The sequence below is a fragment of the Oxyura jamaicensis genome, chromosome 4, assembly GCF_011077185.1.
Source record: "Oxyura jamaicensis isolate SHBP4307 breed ruddy duck chromosome 4, BPBGC_Ojam_1.0, whole genome shotgun sequence".
Taxonomy (NCBI): domain Eukaryota; kingdom Metazoa; phylum Chordata; class Aves; order Anseriformes; family Anatidae; genus Oxyura; species Oxyura jamaicensis.
In genome coordinates, this window is record NC_048896.1 from 73,601,006 (window position 1) to 73,618,299 (window position 17,294).

Sequence of the window (17,294 nt, forward strand, 5' to 3'; positions counted from 1 at the left end):
TTTTCATCATCATCTAATCTAATTAGCTACAACATAGCTAATAGTGTGTGGTGTGTGTTGGTGTTTTTTTTTTTTTTTTTTTTGGGGGGGGGGGTCTTTTTTTTTTAATCAACTATCTGGTTGGCAGAGGAGGACATAATGTTCCTTAAGGATTATCCTATCAGCAGTCTATATCTTCCCCAGTTTTTTCTGTAGAGTACAAATACTCAGCTTTTAGCTATGCCCTTTTTTAAGCTTGTCTTTTCATGTTGCCTAGGCACAGCCCACAAATATAAATGAGATACTGCTTCTGGGGCAAAAAAAAAAAAAGGCAACAGCTGTGAAAGCTTATCCGCTTTTTTCTGCCTCTCTTTGGCTTCGTGACATACACTTCAAAGTTTAAATGAGTAAATTAAATAGTTTCCATCATAATGCATGTAGCTGTTCTTTTTTTTTTTTTTTTTTTAAAGGAAGAAAGATGAATCCTGAGAAGCTGAGTAATGCAATGTGATTGTCAGGTCAAGTTTAGAAAGTATGGAGTGTAATGTTCTCAAGCAGTATTAACCTTGACATTTTGTACACTCCAAGCAGTTTGTGATAAAGATTTCTAAACATTCATAAATGTGCCTTTTAGGAAGAAGACCTTGGCAAGAAAATACTAGATATGTTTAGCAGTCTTACTGTAGGAATTTGAATTTACCTCTTGAATTACCAAATTCTTACCTCTTCAATTACCAAATTTATCTTTGTACCATGAAGGCTGTACATTTAATTCAGAGAAATACTGACATGACAGATAGGATAACAGTAGCAAATCATAAATGGTGTACTTAAGACGCATGTAGCCTGTGGCTCTTGAGCTTAGAAAATTTCAGTGTAAAAATAATACTCAGTTGTGCTTCAAGAAATAAAAGTCAGAGTAGTAATATTTCTAGGCACTGAGGTTTTTTAATTGTATTGGGTATTTTGGACTATGTGCAAATATCTTTGAGTATTAAAATGGAAATATTGAAAATAACATATTTTTTAAATACTTTTTGAGACAATCTTTCAGATGCCTATTACTAGAAAATTTGGAAAAGTGTATCTTCTAGTTGGTCTGTTTGTGTGTGATTTATGTATACAGTAATTTAAACAATTTAATATTTCACTTACATATGTTTTTTATGGTATATTTATTTTCTAGGAACTTCATGGAAATGAACTCCTGGTTTGTGAAAAGAAATCAGATCTAGAAATGAATGAAGAACATTATTCGCACAAGAATTCATGGTATTAAATAAGTTATAGATAAATCTAGAATTTAAAGAGGAAAGAATTATTTAGTGATATAATAAGTAGAGCTCTAACTATGAAAGGTAGTCACCAGCTGTGACTGTTTATTTATCTGTCCATCTATTTAATTTATTTTTCTCCTATTTGAGCCTTCACATCATTCCATAGGAGGTGACTAACTGTCTAACCTGGGCTTCAGAATGTTTTGTGGATTTGGGAGGTGTCTTGTCCCTCTCTTCACACAAGAAGTTTTATTTTTGGATGTCTTATGTCTCTTAGATAACCATCTCTGAGTACATTCATACTGAGTACTACTCAAATGTAGGATTCAATTAAGATCATAGTTTCAAGATATATATTGTGTCTAGCTCAGCCTGTGGTTATCTGAAAAATGAAACGTTATAGCACATTTGCAGTATGTCTTAAGAATATTTGTTCTGACTGATACTTTGTTCTGCGTTGTATCAATACGCACAGATTAAAGTGTACTTTTTCTTTGTAGTTCCCCTAATCAGGATGAGAAGACAAAGGAATGTGCAAAAAATGAACCCCTGTCTCAGGAAAACATGTCATTAGCACCAGAAGATTTTGAAAATGATTCTATATACTCTATTGTGGATCAGTGTTCTTTACCTTCAAAGAAAAAGAAAAATAAAGCCAAAAGCCACTCATCTTGTAGTAAGAACAGAAATGGAGATTCAAATCACTTAGTCAGTGAACAAATGGATTTTCGGCAATTTGACGGAGCTCAAACTTCGATTGCAAATGAATCAATAACACCGTATGCTTGTTTTTATGGACCATCAGTAAAGAAGCTTAAAGCAGGATGGCTGGATAAATTATCTCCTCAAGGGTATGATATTTGTGGTGATTAATGTGTAATTGCAAAGATGTATGTTTTTCACTCTTTGGTCGCTGTGGTAGGAAGAAGGGAACTGCTTTTATCGCAAGAGCACAGGGCTTTTCTTCTATATTCTCAATTTTAACGATATGTTGTTACCTATCCTAAAGTTTATTTAGGAAGTATGCTCAGGAAAGATATTTTTATTAAAAATGTTGATTGCCACTCATGAACTGTAGAGGAAGAATTGAGAAATAATTTGTAGCAACATTTCCAATCTGTGAATCTTTGCTGCTTTTCTGTGGACCACAAAGTGAGTAAAACTAAGGTCTGATTCTGAAATACTGCTTTATCAGTTTAGCTGTGAATATATAAATTAGTGATTTTCTTGACTGGAAATCATTATTGGTTTCAGAGTTGTGTAGTCTCATAGGAATATAAATCAAGCTTTGAGTTTAGAAATGTATCAACAGTGAATACTCTTCTACTTCAGTTTATCAATGTGCTTAAATTTTGATGGAGGAATCTGAGCACAAGTCTTACTTTGAAATTTTAAATAACAAAAAAGAGAGTAGAAGGAAAACAGATTCTCTAGCACATTTGTAGCTTTAAAAAGCTCTTGTTTAATTGCTATTATTGTTTAAAGTTTCTTCTACTTTAATTTAACCTACTTCAAATTCCCACTCTTCTTCTTAGATTGTGTTACAGTAAAGAGCCCTCATAAAGAGCCCTCATCAGATCTTCATAAATCTAGTAAACTCTGACATACTTCTAACCTCCTTAACTAATTGGTAGACAATTCTTCAGTAGTTTCTGCATCCATAATTGTTCTAATGACTTTCTTCATCTCCTCTCTGCATTTTTAAGGTTGGCACAATTTAACTTTTCCAGTCCATTTCTGATTTTCACTAGCATCTAGAAATTAGAGTTTTTGTCCTTTAGTTCTGTAATGTTTTTACTGTACATTAATGTTTTTAATGTTTTTACTTCTTGAGCCTTAGTAGTTCTATATTCTTTGTTCTTAGGACTTCATGTTTAGCTGCTTTGAAAGGTGATATTAAAATGTTTGGCCTTTCCTTTCATTAGTTTTGGCTATAATAATCATAATTACTCTGACTATTATAGCAATTATATTTTTTTCAGTTTAATGACAAAAGTTATTGAATTAAATTGCTTGAAAATACATTCTAGTTTGAGCCCACTGGAAGGAGCTCTGTGACATAGTAATTCCTGTTTGTTTTTTTTGTCATTTTTTTTTAAGAGTTCTGACTCAAAGATTTTTATTATTATTATTATTTTTTGCTTTATTGTGATATATTGTTAAGGCTGAAAAGCAAGGAGGAATAGATCTAGTTTGAAATTCTGCAACGGCAAAATAGGTTTAATCTGCACAAACCTAGTTGTATGTTTTTGTCTTGGTTTTGTGCTTTTTATTCAGTTTCAAAAGTTTAATCAGCTTTTGGATTGACATTATGTACTTTTAGTAAAGAATAAAAGAATAATTGTACATAGACTCAAAATAGTATTTTCTCCAGTGTATGTTTATGCTACTTTTTTTCAGAACTGACATAAGTGTATTCACTTTTCAGAAGAGTTGCAGTTAGCTTTAATTTTTAATTTGCCTTTTTTTCATACCTCAATTTTGGCAGTTAGCTAATGGAGTAATATAAAATACAGTTCTAGATTCCAGTTGACTCATACTGTGCTGTTTGAAGGAATAGAGTTTGAAACTGAATGCGAAGGCTTTAGGTAAAATACTGCTTGAGAATATATTACTTTTTAAAAAAGGTAATGAATTAGTTCTACCAAATATTCTGTGATTGTGTAGGAAAGTTGCAGCATCAGTAGCCTCAAAACAATGGTATTCCTTGGCTAAATTTCAAGGACTTGTTTTTAAGCAGTTTAATGTATGCTAATTTTTTTCCTTCTTACAATACTATTTCTCAGATACCTGAAGACTTAATGAAACCAACCAAAGCAAAAAATAAAAAAAAAATAAAAAATTTGTTCTGCCGTTAAAGCCTTGCAATGTTGAGCTTAGTGATGTGGTTTAGTAGAGGACTTATTAGTGTTAGGTCGGAGGTTGGACTAGGTGATCTTGGAGGTCTCTTCCAACCTAAATGATTCTGTGATTTCAGTCCCTGCCAGCTGAAATTTTTTTTTGATTTTCTTTTTCATAAAACTGTTATTTACACCTGGCATTTTGTGTCCCCTCAAGGGAATGAAGATGCACTGTTTCCTTAAATTGCTGTAAACTGCATTTGAAGTACAGCTTTTCTTTTTTAATGAACTCACTATAAATTGTAAAGCCATTGAGTTTGTTTACATTGTACATGACACTTAGGTTCACTTTTTCTTTTCTTTAACATCTCAAAGTTTATTGATATTTTAATGGAAAACACATTCTACATCGGCTTTTCCAGGTTAGAAAAGATGATGATTTATTGTAGTCATACAATATAAGTTAATTATGCCAGAGTTGCTATTTGATTGAAGTTTTGATAAACTATTACAGTCTCCTAATCCTAAAACAGAGCTCTCTTTCTGCAAAGGAAATAACATTGGGAAAAGAGTTGTTAGAGAGGGGTCTTGTGCTTGCTTAATTAACCTGTTTAATAGATTTTGGAATTTAATTTTTTATAGATGATAACTAATAGGCTGCCAACATTTTTAATGAGCACAACGGGCTGCTTCAGGTTCATATTTTATATATATATATATAAGGAGGTCCTTAATGAGCATAAACTAACAGGAAACTAATCAAATGAGCTTCTCATTAATGATCTGTAATTGATAACAGAGGTTGAAAATGAATTTTTACATTGTACTTGTTGAATGATTAGGTGTGACTGATTTTTTTTTCATTGGCTAGGGAAGAGAGTGCTCAGGTGAGGTTGACTCTATATTGTTTACATACCATAATATGTAAACAGAGATGTACTTCAACCTATCAATGAGATGGTCACTTTAGATTCTCAGCTTTTCTTTTTGCAAATGATCTTCAAGAGCTTTTAACACTTAAAAGGCATGCTCTGTATTCAGAGTATTCCTTTGCTTTCCGTAAAAACAGCCTGTTCCCATCCTTTATACCTGTTAGATTCAAGCAAAAATACACTATTGAAAGCTCTCTTTTCCTTTGTCACTTCAGATATGATAAAGAGCATAGGGAGGGGAAAGAGAGGGGAAATTTGATTTAAAAAAAAAAAAAAACACACATGAAGTCACTGAATTATAAAAACTCCAGTGATATTGTTTATTATATTTGAAATCAATATTCTCCTTTTTAAAAAGTGTAAATTTTAATTTCTAGAATGTTTAGGCCCAAATGCAGGTAGCAAAATGGAATTTTTACCTTTCATTAATTTGCACTTGAGATACTCTTAAAAGCCAGTGTTGTTTGTAATTTTAAATGTATTTCCTCTTGGTTCTTGGTTCTGCAGCAAACGTATGTTTCAGAAGCGCTGGGTTAAGTTTGATGGAGACAGCATTTCTTACTACAATAATGAAAAGGTAAGTGACGTGTTTGGGTCAAAATGCATGTGTGTAATTGTGGTGGTTTTACTGTGCTAGGCAGCTGAACACCACAACTGCTCTCTCACTCCCCCTCCTCAGATGAGGAGGGGAAGAAGTAAAGGAAAGAACAACTCACGGGTTGAGATAAGGATAATTTAATTAAAAAGAGAAAAAATATGATTAAGGAAATATTATTATTAATTAAACAATTCAACTAAAGGGAAAAAAGGGAAAGGGGAAGAGGGAGGGGGAAAAGGAATAACAAAACAAGTAAAGGCTATGTGGAAGTGCAGAGGAAAGAAATTACTCTCTACTTCCCACAAATGAGCGATGCTTGACCACGTCCTTGAAACAGGGCCTCAACGCACGTAGCTGGTGTTCGGGAGGAGGACAGACGTTTTCGCAACGAGAGCCCACCCCTCCCCTCTTCTTCCTTTTTCCACCTTTTATTGCTGAGTGTGACATCATATGGTATGGAATATCCCTTTGGTTGGTTTAGGTCAGCTGCCCTGCTGATGTTTCTTTCTCACTTTGTGCCCACCTCATAGGAGGGTAGAGAAAGTTCTGATGCTGTGCCAGCACTTCTCAGCAGCAGACACAACACTGGTGTGATACCACTGCTGTTCTAGCTACAAGTGCAGAGCGCAGCACTGTATGGGCTGCTGCAGGGAAAGGTAACATCCCAGCCAGACCCAGTACAGTAATATACATGATAAAGAAATAATTATTAATGAGTATTTGTCTTAAATATCCTTATTTTGCAGTTGACAATATAAGGTATTATTAGTTATTTTAATGTGTCCTTGAGATCTTCATGTGTTCTTCATCCTCTTGTTTTCTAGAAGAGATAGTGTACCTGATATTTCCAGGTAGATATCATCAGAACTTCTTAGTTTATTGAAGGAGAGACATTGCTGCATTCTGCAAAAGAGAACAGAATTGTATCATATTTAAGAGAGTAAATGCTGCTTTAGTGGCTGCAAACTGTCTTGTCGTGGAAACACCCAGCATGTTAGATTTTTTTTTTTTGAGAGAAAATTTGGCCTGGAAGACCTCCTAAAAACAAATACTCCATGCCACTCTCCTAGTCTCTAACTTCAAGTGTCTCTCCTTTGTGTATTCTAGGAATAATCACATAACATGGGACTAGTTTACATTTGAATGGGTCTCTTTAAAATAAGCATAATACTGTGATGTCAGTGGCTGGCTTTGTTTCTGTTTTTTTTGTTTGTTTGTTTGTTTTTTTTGTTTGTTTGTTTGTTTGTTTCTGCTTTGATTCAAGTAGTTTGCTTCTGATACACAATGTGAAAATGGATTTGTAAGTAATCAGTTTCAAAAAATAAAGAAACTTAGAGAAGACTTACCTGACTTCTCGATATTTTTTGCAGCAGAAACCATTGCTTTCTTGAGACCTATCTTTAAACCTTGCCTTATTTTTTTCTTAAAAAAATCATTTTTTCTTCTATTTCCTATTTATTTATCTATTTAATACACTTCAGCTGACTTAAATTATTTTTCTGTTGCTCTGTGATTAATTCACTTCTTTTGGAAGAAATGCAGAACTTGTTAAATTCAAAAATGATAGATGATTGTATAATGTGCATGTTTGGAAATGAGGTTATATACATGTGTATTGCTTGAAACACTGGAAGGCATTTCCTGTTGAAGATGCATATTAAATTAAGAACAGAGTACAATTTAGGGTAAAAGTTCCCAAGCATTATGCTGGGCAGTGATAATCAGTAAGTATTCCGCAGATGCTTTATATAACGTGCATGCTTTTTGACATATTTTAGCAGATTATGAAAGGGAAGAACTAAAGTAGAAAATGGCTGTGTACATCCTGAGGGTCTAGAGAAATTGTGAACAAGCTCAAAAAATTATTTACATCATGCCTCATTGTGCCTACTGATGAGGAACGTGAGACAACCTGCTTGCTTATTTTTTCCTCACTTACAGTAGAAGACATGATTATGTAGATGAAGAGAACAATGGAATAACATTTGGGTTGGAAAGACCAAAAAATGTTACTCCCTTTGTGGTATTCATACCAGGGTTTCAGATGAGCAGAAATGCAGGGTTAGTAGTTAAGAGATTTTTAAATAAATAAAAATCCTATTGCATTGGGATTTGCTTAACGTTGTCTGTAGCATAATTAGGAAAGAATGCTAATTTCAAAGATTTTTAACTCATGTTTCTACACTGGGGCGTTAGTTATTTTGGAAGGTTGCTAGAGGTTGCTTTTTTGCGGTCACTAACTCTAGAGTAGGACTTTATTATACAGCTGTCTGTCAGGAGATTCCAGAAATCATCCTGTATGTTGAAGGGATTGTTTAATGTGGCACAGTTGCTTAAAAAGCTTCCAACTCTGCATCCTCTATTTAAAAGATGTCTGCGATAGTTTGGGCTATCAAGAGCTTGCTCGAGTCTTGGTTTGAAGGCTCCTTGTCTCCCTTTTCTGGAGCAGAGTATAAAACCACACTGCTGGAGTTGAAAGTGTCACTGGTTGGTCTGTGTTCAATTTCAAATTTGTGTGACTGATTTGTTAACTTGGTGAGACCTTTTTATATCCAAGAACTGGGAAGCTGAACGCACATTCTGATGATAGCTGAGGATTTGGTGAAACTTTTGGAGTACTTTGCAGATAAGAGGAAAACAGTTGTCTGTCCCTATTTCTGAGTGCATGGTGGGATTGGGTTTTGGGTAAATAATGGTATCACTGGGGAGCATGAGCTTTTTGTCAGAGTGGTCTTTGTTGGACCCCTCCCACACTGAGAGCATTCATATTGCCTGCTAGGTGGTTATCAGCATATTCTGAAAATATTGGCAGACCTGGCAGTACCTCCATGCAGCTCAGGAGCTGGTTCCGATAAAGGTAGGGATATACCCACGGTTCACTGTGGGCAACAGGTCCCTTCTCCTAGCTGTATGTGTAGTTACATTTCAACGAGGAAGTTGTCGCTTAACCTCATATCTTAATGGCAAGATCCGTCTGTTCTAATGTGTGTTTGTCCAAGGATATTCCAATACACAGACAGTATGCTATAAAGGAATTGTTACACTTTTGGTTTCACAAATATCAATTAAAAAATAGTTCTCAAATGAAACCAATCCATACTCAGATATTTTTCTGATTATTACAAGCAGAGAAAGGTAGATTGAATAGAATAACACTGTTTAACCCAGAAACACTACCAGTACTAAACAGTTCCATTTGCCATTCAAATTAGAAACTTGAGAGGAGTGAGATTCTCAACAAGGGGAAGTGTGCAAGTGTCTAATCAAGAGTGAAATGAGTGGAGGATGGGGAAGGAAGACAGAGAGAGCAGTGTTCCTGAAAATGTCTGGTTATTCTATCTAAACTCTCATTGGAATGATTTAAACTTGATTTTTTTCTAATCTGGATCTAGCTATGCGTCATCTTCTAATAAATGGAGACTACTTCCCTTTCTATCTATCTATATATGAAAAAAAATGCTTAGTGTTTTGTTTGTTTGTTTGTTTGTTTTCCAAATGGCATATGACCTGGGAACTGTTCTTCTTTGAATTGGTGATGCTGCTCATTTCTCCTGTATTCATGGTTCTGAGCAAGCTGATGTGGTCACAGCAATATCCTGTGTGGTTTTGTCATAACAGAATGTGGTCAACTGAAGTGAGAGCAAGCTGAAGAGTAGAAGGTGTAACTTCAGAATTCTTTTCAAATACACAATATATGTAGTATTCCTTTCAAAGTTGTTCCTGGTTTTTGGCGGGATAACTCTGGTGCTCTAACGTGTACCTTATGGTAAGGCAAAACTGCTGGTGATACTCAAAGTTTTTGTTTAAAAACATCTTAGGATCCTTGACAAATATGTTTGTGATTTAGGAAAGTCTTACCTTTTCATATGGAGAACTTTATGCAAAGCATAACAAAGAATGCAAAGCAGGGCAATCGCTGTTGTTCTTGAACTAGGTCATGTTTTATCTGTTGTGAAAGGAAGGCCAAAACAGTGCAGGCCTATGTTTTCCAGGATCTTTCAGTCTGGCTCTGAAACACACCTGGCAATGTAGGGCTCCATTTGGCTGTATTTGAAAATAAACACTTCCATCAAAGCAGATGTTTCTCAACAAAACTTTCTTCTTTCCCAACCAGAAAATTGTTCCGTCAGAGAATTTTTAGCAGCCCTATAAGTAGAATAATCCACCTGGTAACAGAAGAAATATCTGTGAGGTTCTTGGGTGTGTTTTTGTTGTTGTTTCTGTTTTCTTAAATCACCTAATTTCTTGTCTGCACTGTTTCAAAGAGTAGGCATTTCTTGCATGTGGAACAGACGCTGCTGTAGAAATAAGATTGAGAAATTAGAGTGGTTTAAACTGTATTTGAAAATACATATGCCTTGGGGAGAACAAAGCTTTAAAAAGGATGATTAAATAACAAAACCAAAACTCTACTCAGCTTAAAAGGAGACTGAAAATTTTCAAAGCAGGTAGAATAAAGCAGCTGTGACTTAAAGCAGTCTGAATTACTCTCTTACAGTACCAAATACAACCAGTAGATGCCTACAAACACCGTAATATAATTATATCTGAACACTTTTAGAAGTAGCATCTGTAATAAATTGGTTTGTCCACTGAGAGTTAACACAGTATCTAACCTTTAACAAATATGAAATAGCTGTATTCAAGTCTCTCTTCAAACAAGTATAGCCATAATGAAAATACATGCGCAACACTGAGATAATTCTGAGTGATGGAGTAGCTCTTGAGTAACATGTTCACTGTCTTTATATCTTTTTATTAAACTGCAGTTGTTCAAACAGTATTCATTGATAAATGTTAGTGTCTAGAAGCAAAACAACGCAAGTGTAAATTTGGTGAAAATCTGTGTTATGTTAAACTCAGTAAACAGATAATGTATCTTGTGTGTCTCCTCCATGCTTAGCATTCACAGTGGTTCCTCTATTATAATAATTTATACTTCAAGAGGAAAGTTGTTACAATACAAATTCTTTGTGGGGAACTGCCTCTTGGAATTTTATTGCACCTGAATCGTAAATCTTAGCAACGTATCTGAATTATCGTGGCCAAAAAAACAATGGATCAAAGCATATTGGGGACAGGAGGAACAGTGTCAACTCTGTAATCCAGGAATTGTGCAGAAGTATTTCCAAAGCACTGCATGTCTGCTTGGGCTTTCTTGCCCTTCCCCACTGCCCTGTAACGCTTAAGTTGATTACGTTAAAAGATGACCAGAGGACTTGGGGAAAGTTCTGGTACGAATTCGCTTTTCCTATGTTGCTGTTTTAAGTTTAGTTGTCCTGATTCCAAGTTGCAAATTAGGAAACTTTGGGAAAATTTGCTCTGATGTCAAATTATATTTTGGGATCACTTTCCTCCTGTCTCATTTAAGAAAAAAGTACCCACCTGATTCAAGGTAGAGGTTTCTTGTTAGCAATGACAAGGCAATGGATTTTTTCACAGTAGTTGTCCCCACCCTCCCATTCAGGGTAAAAGTAAATGCACTGATTTTTATCTTTCTTACTGGCTAACCACTGAATGAATGGGGGAAGAAACATATAAATTCTCTGGAATTTTCTGCATAGAGAAGCACTTTTTTTTTTCCTCCTTGCCCAATTTTCTTTTACAGTTAAGAGCGTGTATGTATAAGGATCTGTGAGATACTCGATACAATTTACTTTGGCATAAGATTGTAAATTTAAGGCTGATACTTTGCTATAGTAGAGTCATGAGATGACTCGTTAAGTTATATCTCTCACATGCATTATATCTCACCATGGGATATTACTCTATGCACACTTACAGCTTTCTAAAATAGACATGTAACAATGAAGTGGGCTATGTGTGGGTTGTGAAGTGGTTTACTAATTGATGCAATTTTGTTAATAATAAATGGTGAACTTCTAGGAGCACAGCACAGTTTAGGATGTGAACATCCGAAACATCATGGCGCGTAATACTACCTGGGAGACATTTAATGTTCCATGAAAGTTATTAACTATTTCTATTGCGTTTTTATTATAGGAAGTGTTCTCAAAGGGAATAATACTGCTCTCTGCTATAGCAACAGTAAGAGTTCATGGAGAGAATAAATTTGAAGTTGTTACCTCCCATAGGACTTTCGTATTTCGAGTAGATAAAGAAGGTATGTAGAAAACATGTAATTCTAATGATTGCTAGAAAGCTATGTTGTCACGGCTGATAAATTCTGTTTGTGAAATATAACTCATTGTGAGAAATACTTTTGTCATCCAGCTGTTCTGGGCTCATGAAGTGAAACTAGAGATAACTATATGCTTTGTAATAAGAGCTGAAATACACTTAAAAATATCAAAATGAGAATACTGTTTTCCAGCTCTTCATTCTCCCCCATTCTTTCCAAAGATGGATTTTTCTGGGGATTCCTCAGGTCTCACTCGGAGCTTTTATAGTCTTTGTGCTCTCAGCCATCTGCTCCGAGTCACTACTTGATATAAAATTGATGAAGAGCAACAATGAAGTTGATGGCTTGGATGTGATGATGTGATCAGAGAAAATCTGGATTTTTCTGTGTCTTTATTTATTGCCTTGTACAGTATTTTCAACCATGTACTGATAGAGAATACAAATGTGAAAGGGAAGTTAGAATACCTTCTACTCTAATGCTTTATCAACCTACTGCTGTAATATGTAGAATCAATATCAGTGCATGTATGACTTATTTATGGAAACAATCAAATAAAATGGAATACCTAGAAAAAAGGATATGCAATATGTATTTACAGCAGTACATGCCAGACCCATTATAGCTAAGGGTCTCTCAGCATTTCCATTATCAAATCCCATTTTTATGGGTTATAGCTTGGTTGTAAACATTCGCTGCAGGCTGTAACAGGAGTGCAACATCAGTGAACAAATCCTTCTTATCAGGTCTGGCTCAAATCATTTCAGGCATTTTTATGCTCTTAGCTGAGTTAAAAAGTAGGTCTATTTTTATTATTTTTGCCTTTCTCTTCCAAAAATTTTTTGATGGTTTTTATAAATTGGAGCACAACCATCTTAGTGCAGTATTTTTTGTGTGGCTATAATTTGCTTTATGGATGTTGCATTTGAATACCGTAAAGACATTAACAATTTATACTGATATATAAAATATATTCAGAGCAGCCACTTGAAAATGAAATTGTAATTGGATGTATACAACTGTACAACTGTCTTTGGACCTAGTGGCCTGTCTGTAAAGCTGTTCACTTAAGGTTAGAAATGAGTGTTGTACAAATAATTTGGTCCTGACTGTGTCTAGAGCTGGATGATATATTCATTGTAAATTATATGAATAACCCTGCTTGCTTTTGGTTATGTGCAGACTGTTACTGGATGCTATTCTTTCTGTGGATTTGTGGTTGGGAATTTTTCTGGGACTATTCCAAGAGTACTTAACTTCTTTAAAAATACTTTGAAATGGAGACTTTATACATATTTCATCCCGTGGACCATGTATATTAACTTTCCTTTATTTCTGCTGGAGTTTCAAAACATGGAATGCTGTCATTGACTTTGATTTGCGTCCATTGGAACCAGTGCTGGTCCACAATCTGTGAGATTATAATGCTAGTTTTATTGGCTTTCAGTGTGCTGATTGGTTATTTGGTATATTGGAAATACAGTATTTTTTGGTTTCATTTAAGTATCTAGAGGCAAAACTCTGTATGCAATGCTTTAGAAAGTTTAGGGGCATTTGGGGGCAAAAAATTTAAATGCATAGCAGTACTGAATTAGAGCATAATCTGCTCAGATGCAGTGATATTTTGTTTAATTGGAGTCAAATGCTATTTTAAAAAAAAAAACTTTTAGCATAACGTGATAGTATACTATACTGAAATATTTTGGTGACCTTTTAAAACTACTTTTAAAGACTTGCCAACACTTTAAAACAAAACTTGTACTTCTAAGAGGACCACTTGGGTCACCTACCCTGTGCTGGTGTGTCCAGCTGCTGTCTTCCTCTTCTTCAGATTGTTTTCTGGTGCCTTTCACGTGTGACATTTACGAAGTGAGCATGTTATTGTTTTGATGGTCCTCTTTGCAGTGTTGGGCACTGATTGTTTCTACTTCAAAGATGCTGTGAACAGTAAATACAGAACTTGTCTCCAGCCCCCCGTATATTTCATGACCTGAATCTTTCAGAGCAGAATTGAAATATTCATGATATTTCAATCCCATAGGGCAAGTCTAATTCATTCAATGTATTCAGTGTTAAAGTATATTGATCGTAGTCTGGTGGAACATCTGAACGTAGTGTATGAGACTGAGTGGAGCTTTATTACTTCACCTGCTTGTGTTCATGTATTTGTAAGATGCTAAATTAATAATGCATGCAGAAGATATTCAAACATGCATTTACTTGACTACTCAGCTCCCCTGATAATATCAAGCTTAACCACTACACCTTAATGGAATAGACTGTGAATTACCAAATGTTGTTGCATAAAAGCATGGCCAAACAGAATAGCATTGGGGATGGCTTCCCTGTTCAGCATGAGATTATTTAGTCTCCCTGGTTTTTGCTTACATAATTTCCATAGTTCTCTCCCATTGATTGGGCTTCCGGAAGGTGAACATGCCACCTGTATACCACCTCAGTCTTTAAGCTGTCTGAAATTAAGCATCTCAGAACCAGTAGACATGACTTCTAAAATCTTGATCATCAGTTTGCATAAGTTGAAATTTGTGTTGGTTTGCTGGGAGTTGAGTGGATGTCTTTGCTAACATCTCTACTGATAGAGGCTCCTGGGTTGTGGGTTTTTTTTTTGTCTCTCTTGTTTTTTTCCTTTCCCTCTCCACCTGTTCTTATCTCTGATGTGCTGTAGCTGTGCCAGCAATCAGCAAAGCATAGTAGGAAGAACAGAAAAATGAATGTGGTAGAGAATGGAGCTGCTGCTTAACCTATAACCTATCTTTGTCTATTTTTTTTTTTTCTTGTTTAGAAGAAAGGAATGACTGGGTTAATACAATACTCAATGCCTTGAAGTCTCAGTCTGATAATCACTCTCAGTCTCGAACTTCTGTTGCCCCTGAGAAAAGTGGATATCTTGAACTGAAAGGATACAAAGCCAAAATCTTTATTCTACTTCAGGGGAATACTGTGTGGATCTGCAAAAATGAGCAGGTAAATTTTTCATATGCTTTTTGTGAATGAATGCTTATAAAGATGATTTAACTAGTGCTAGAAATTGATGGCTTTTTCTGAATAGGTGCATTTCAATATAAATGCATATCTCTTTTTATGTAATACTTTATTGCTGCAATTCTCCGAAGGTTTCAAAAAGCAGGAGAAGTATCATTATGTCTATTGTACAATGGAAAAAAAACGAATATGTAGTGAGGTGAATTGAAAAGCCCTGAGTGTCACAACAGGTTAGGGGCAGGTCTGGGATTAATTCACTCTTAAAAGTGTGTGTCATAAGTACTCTACTAATTCAGGAGGCTTATTCTGTGCACTGGTTTTGCTGTCCTCCTATAATACAGTGCTCTAGAAACTGTGTTATATAGAAATACGCTGTGGCATACAAGTGATACTTCAGCTAACTGTTCAAAACTGATGTTCTGTGAGTTTTTAAGAACCTAAATTGACCTGTTTCTGTTGTGCACTGCAATATTTTAAACAAATCCAATGTTTTAAAAAAACAAAAAGACATAGGATGTAGCTGTGTCATTCCAGCTCCCAAATCTAGGTGTTGTGTTGTTGTTTTGGTTGAGACATGAATATATTCTGATGTAATGTATTTAATGGTGGATCTTGCTGGGGTGCTGTAGATATAGGGGATAAATTGGGATAATTGGATTCAATGAGTGGCTGTGCAAACTAGTAGAATAAAAATATTTTGCAGGACGTTGAGTGAAAGGTATTTCCGTTGTAAGGAAATCAAGGACCCGCAGGTTGCTGTAACTTGGGGGGACGGGGGGCGTTTGGGGGAAGTGTTGTTATGTGCCTTGTTCTTGTGTCCTCTCAAATTTGTGTACAGGTAAACTCTTGTTTGAAATGTGAATGGCTTCTCGGTAACTTGTCATTTTGTTGTTGATCTCACTTCCTAACCTGTTTCTCTCTTCTATGTGAAATTATGTAGATACATCTTTGAGAGAGACCACATAATGTTCAGCATTAGATCTTGCTGTTCTTCCCTAGGAAATTTCCAGTGGCAGAAAATTTGAGACTGAGGAAGATTTTTTGTGTAGTTTTTTAAAAAAAATTCTACTTATTCTCCTGAGGAAATTTTATGTATCATGTGCATTCTTTGTGGTCAGTCAACAACCGATAGAAAAATATGGTGCAATTTATGGATTTTTACTTTCCTGTAACTATTAGAAAACTCTAAAAGAATAATTTAGACAAGACATATTTTATTAAATGTGCATGGGCTACATCTCATTGAATTTAAGCCTGCAACTTGTGTTTTGCTGAATGAACACCATGGAGAGGAAATGGCCTTCACAGCTGAACACAGTACTCTTCAGCCATACCTAAATCCCATTTTATTGTAATAGGCAGGTGATCTACCAATTAGTTTATTTCAGTAAAGTCCAGAGCCAGAGGTCTTTAAGGAGGAAAAAACTCAAAACAACTTTCCAGATAATTTGTCACTGAGAATCCATGCATTTTAATCCGAGAGATTTCTCTGCAGATTTTTATTGTAATGAGCCACTTCCATTTTCAGAATCAATGCTGCATTCAGTTTATGTCCCTGAATGCTTTTGGGTGCTCCATTATGGATGTTTTGATCTTGGCTGCTGGACAAACATGGTACTTCAGTGGAGGAATATAGACTTAGTGGAGGAATTTCTCTTCCAGCATGGTAGGTCATTTACAACTAGCAGTGTCCTCTGATTTTCGTTTTTCTTCTTTCTTTCTCTGCCTGCTTATAATGAGAGTATTTTTCATGTCTTAAATAGTCCCTTGATCTTTCTCTGTTGGCATAGGGCATTCCCAGATCTGCCCACTTTAATTGATGCATTTTTCTGCGTATGTTGGTAGAAAACTGTTCTAGACCAATTCATTATCAAAGGGTTCTTTTTTGCTCTGTTATTTCCATTCAGGATGCAGATTATGACTAAAACAATCTGATGCTGTTTGCCTTATCATTTTTTTCTTATTTGTTTTTAATTATTATTTTTGTGTGTGCATGTGTGTTCAATCTATTGCTTGTGAGGCTGTATGGTGAGTTATATCAGCTGTGCCCTTTCAACATCATTGGCTTAGATTTGCTTTAGCTGATCATGAAAGCACACCCTTACACGGCCTTTCTGCAAGATGTTTATTCTCTTCTGCTATATGGATGCTCTGCAGAGATCGCTGACTGCAGTGCAGCAGAAGGCAAAGTAAAATCAAGCCCTGAAACAGGATGAAGCTTATACATGCTGTCAGCCTGTCAGTTCCTTCTGCTTGAATGAAAATTATGAAAAATGGTGCAAAACCAGCTTATCTCCAAAGCTTGTTTACTTAAAACCAAAAATATCAACTGGTCCTAAGAGGGTACTTGTTAGATCCTCCGTCTGAACAAATGTCTCTTTGTTTTTGGGTCTTGTGTCTATTTGGAAATCAGGAGAAATAGGTTCTTCCTTTAAGCTTTCATAGAATGTAATTCTTCTCTCAATGCCTCTTGTGTTTTGTTTTCAAGTTGAAAACTGAATTATTCTCACTGCTTCATTGAAG

General features: G+C 35.3%; 1 protein-coding gene across 4 annotated transcripts in view; it reads left to right on the forward strand.

Annotated features, from left to right (window-relative positions):
• The window catches only part of ARAP2 (ArfGAP with RhoGAP domain, ankyrin repeat and PH domain 2), a 121,779-nt gene that overhangs the window by 19,731 nt on the left and 84,754 nt on the right, over window positions 1-17,294 (forward strand). For all 4 annotated transcript variants that reach the window (XM_035325780.1, XM_035325778.1, XM_035325779.1 and 1 more), the window contains 5 exons: window positions 1,166-1,251; window positions 1,757-2,107; window positions 5,536-5,605; window positions 11,630-11,750; window positions 14,572-14,753. In XM_035325780.1, coding sequence (XP_035181671.1) covers window positions 1,166-1,251; window positions 1,757-2,107; window positions 5,536-5,605; window positions 11,630-11,750; window positions 14,572-14,753 — 810 coding nt within the window. The remainder of the gene's footprint in view (window positions 1-1,165; window positions 1,252-1,756; window positions 2,108-5,535; window positions 5,606-11,629; window positions 11,751-14,571; window positions 14,754-17,294) is intronic.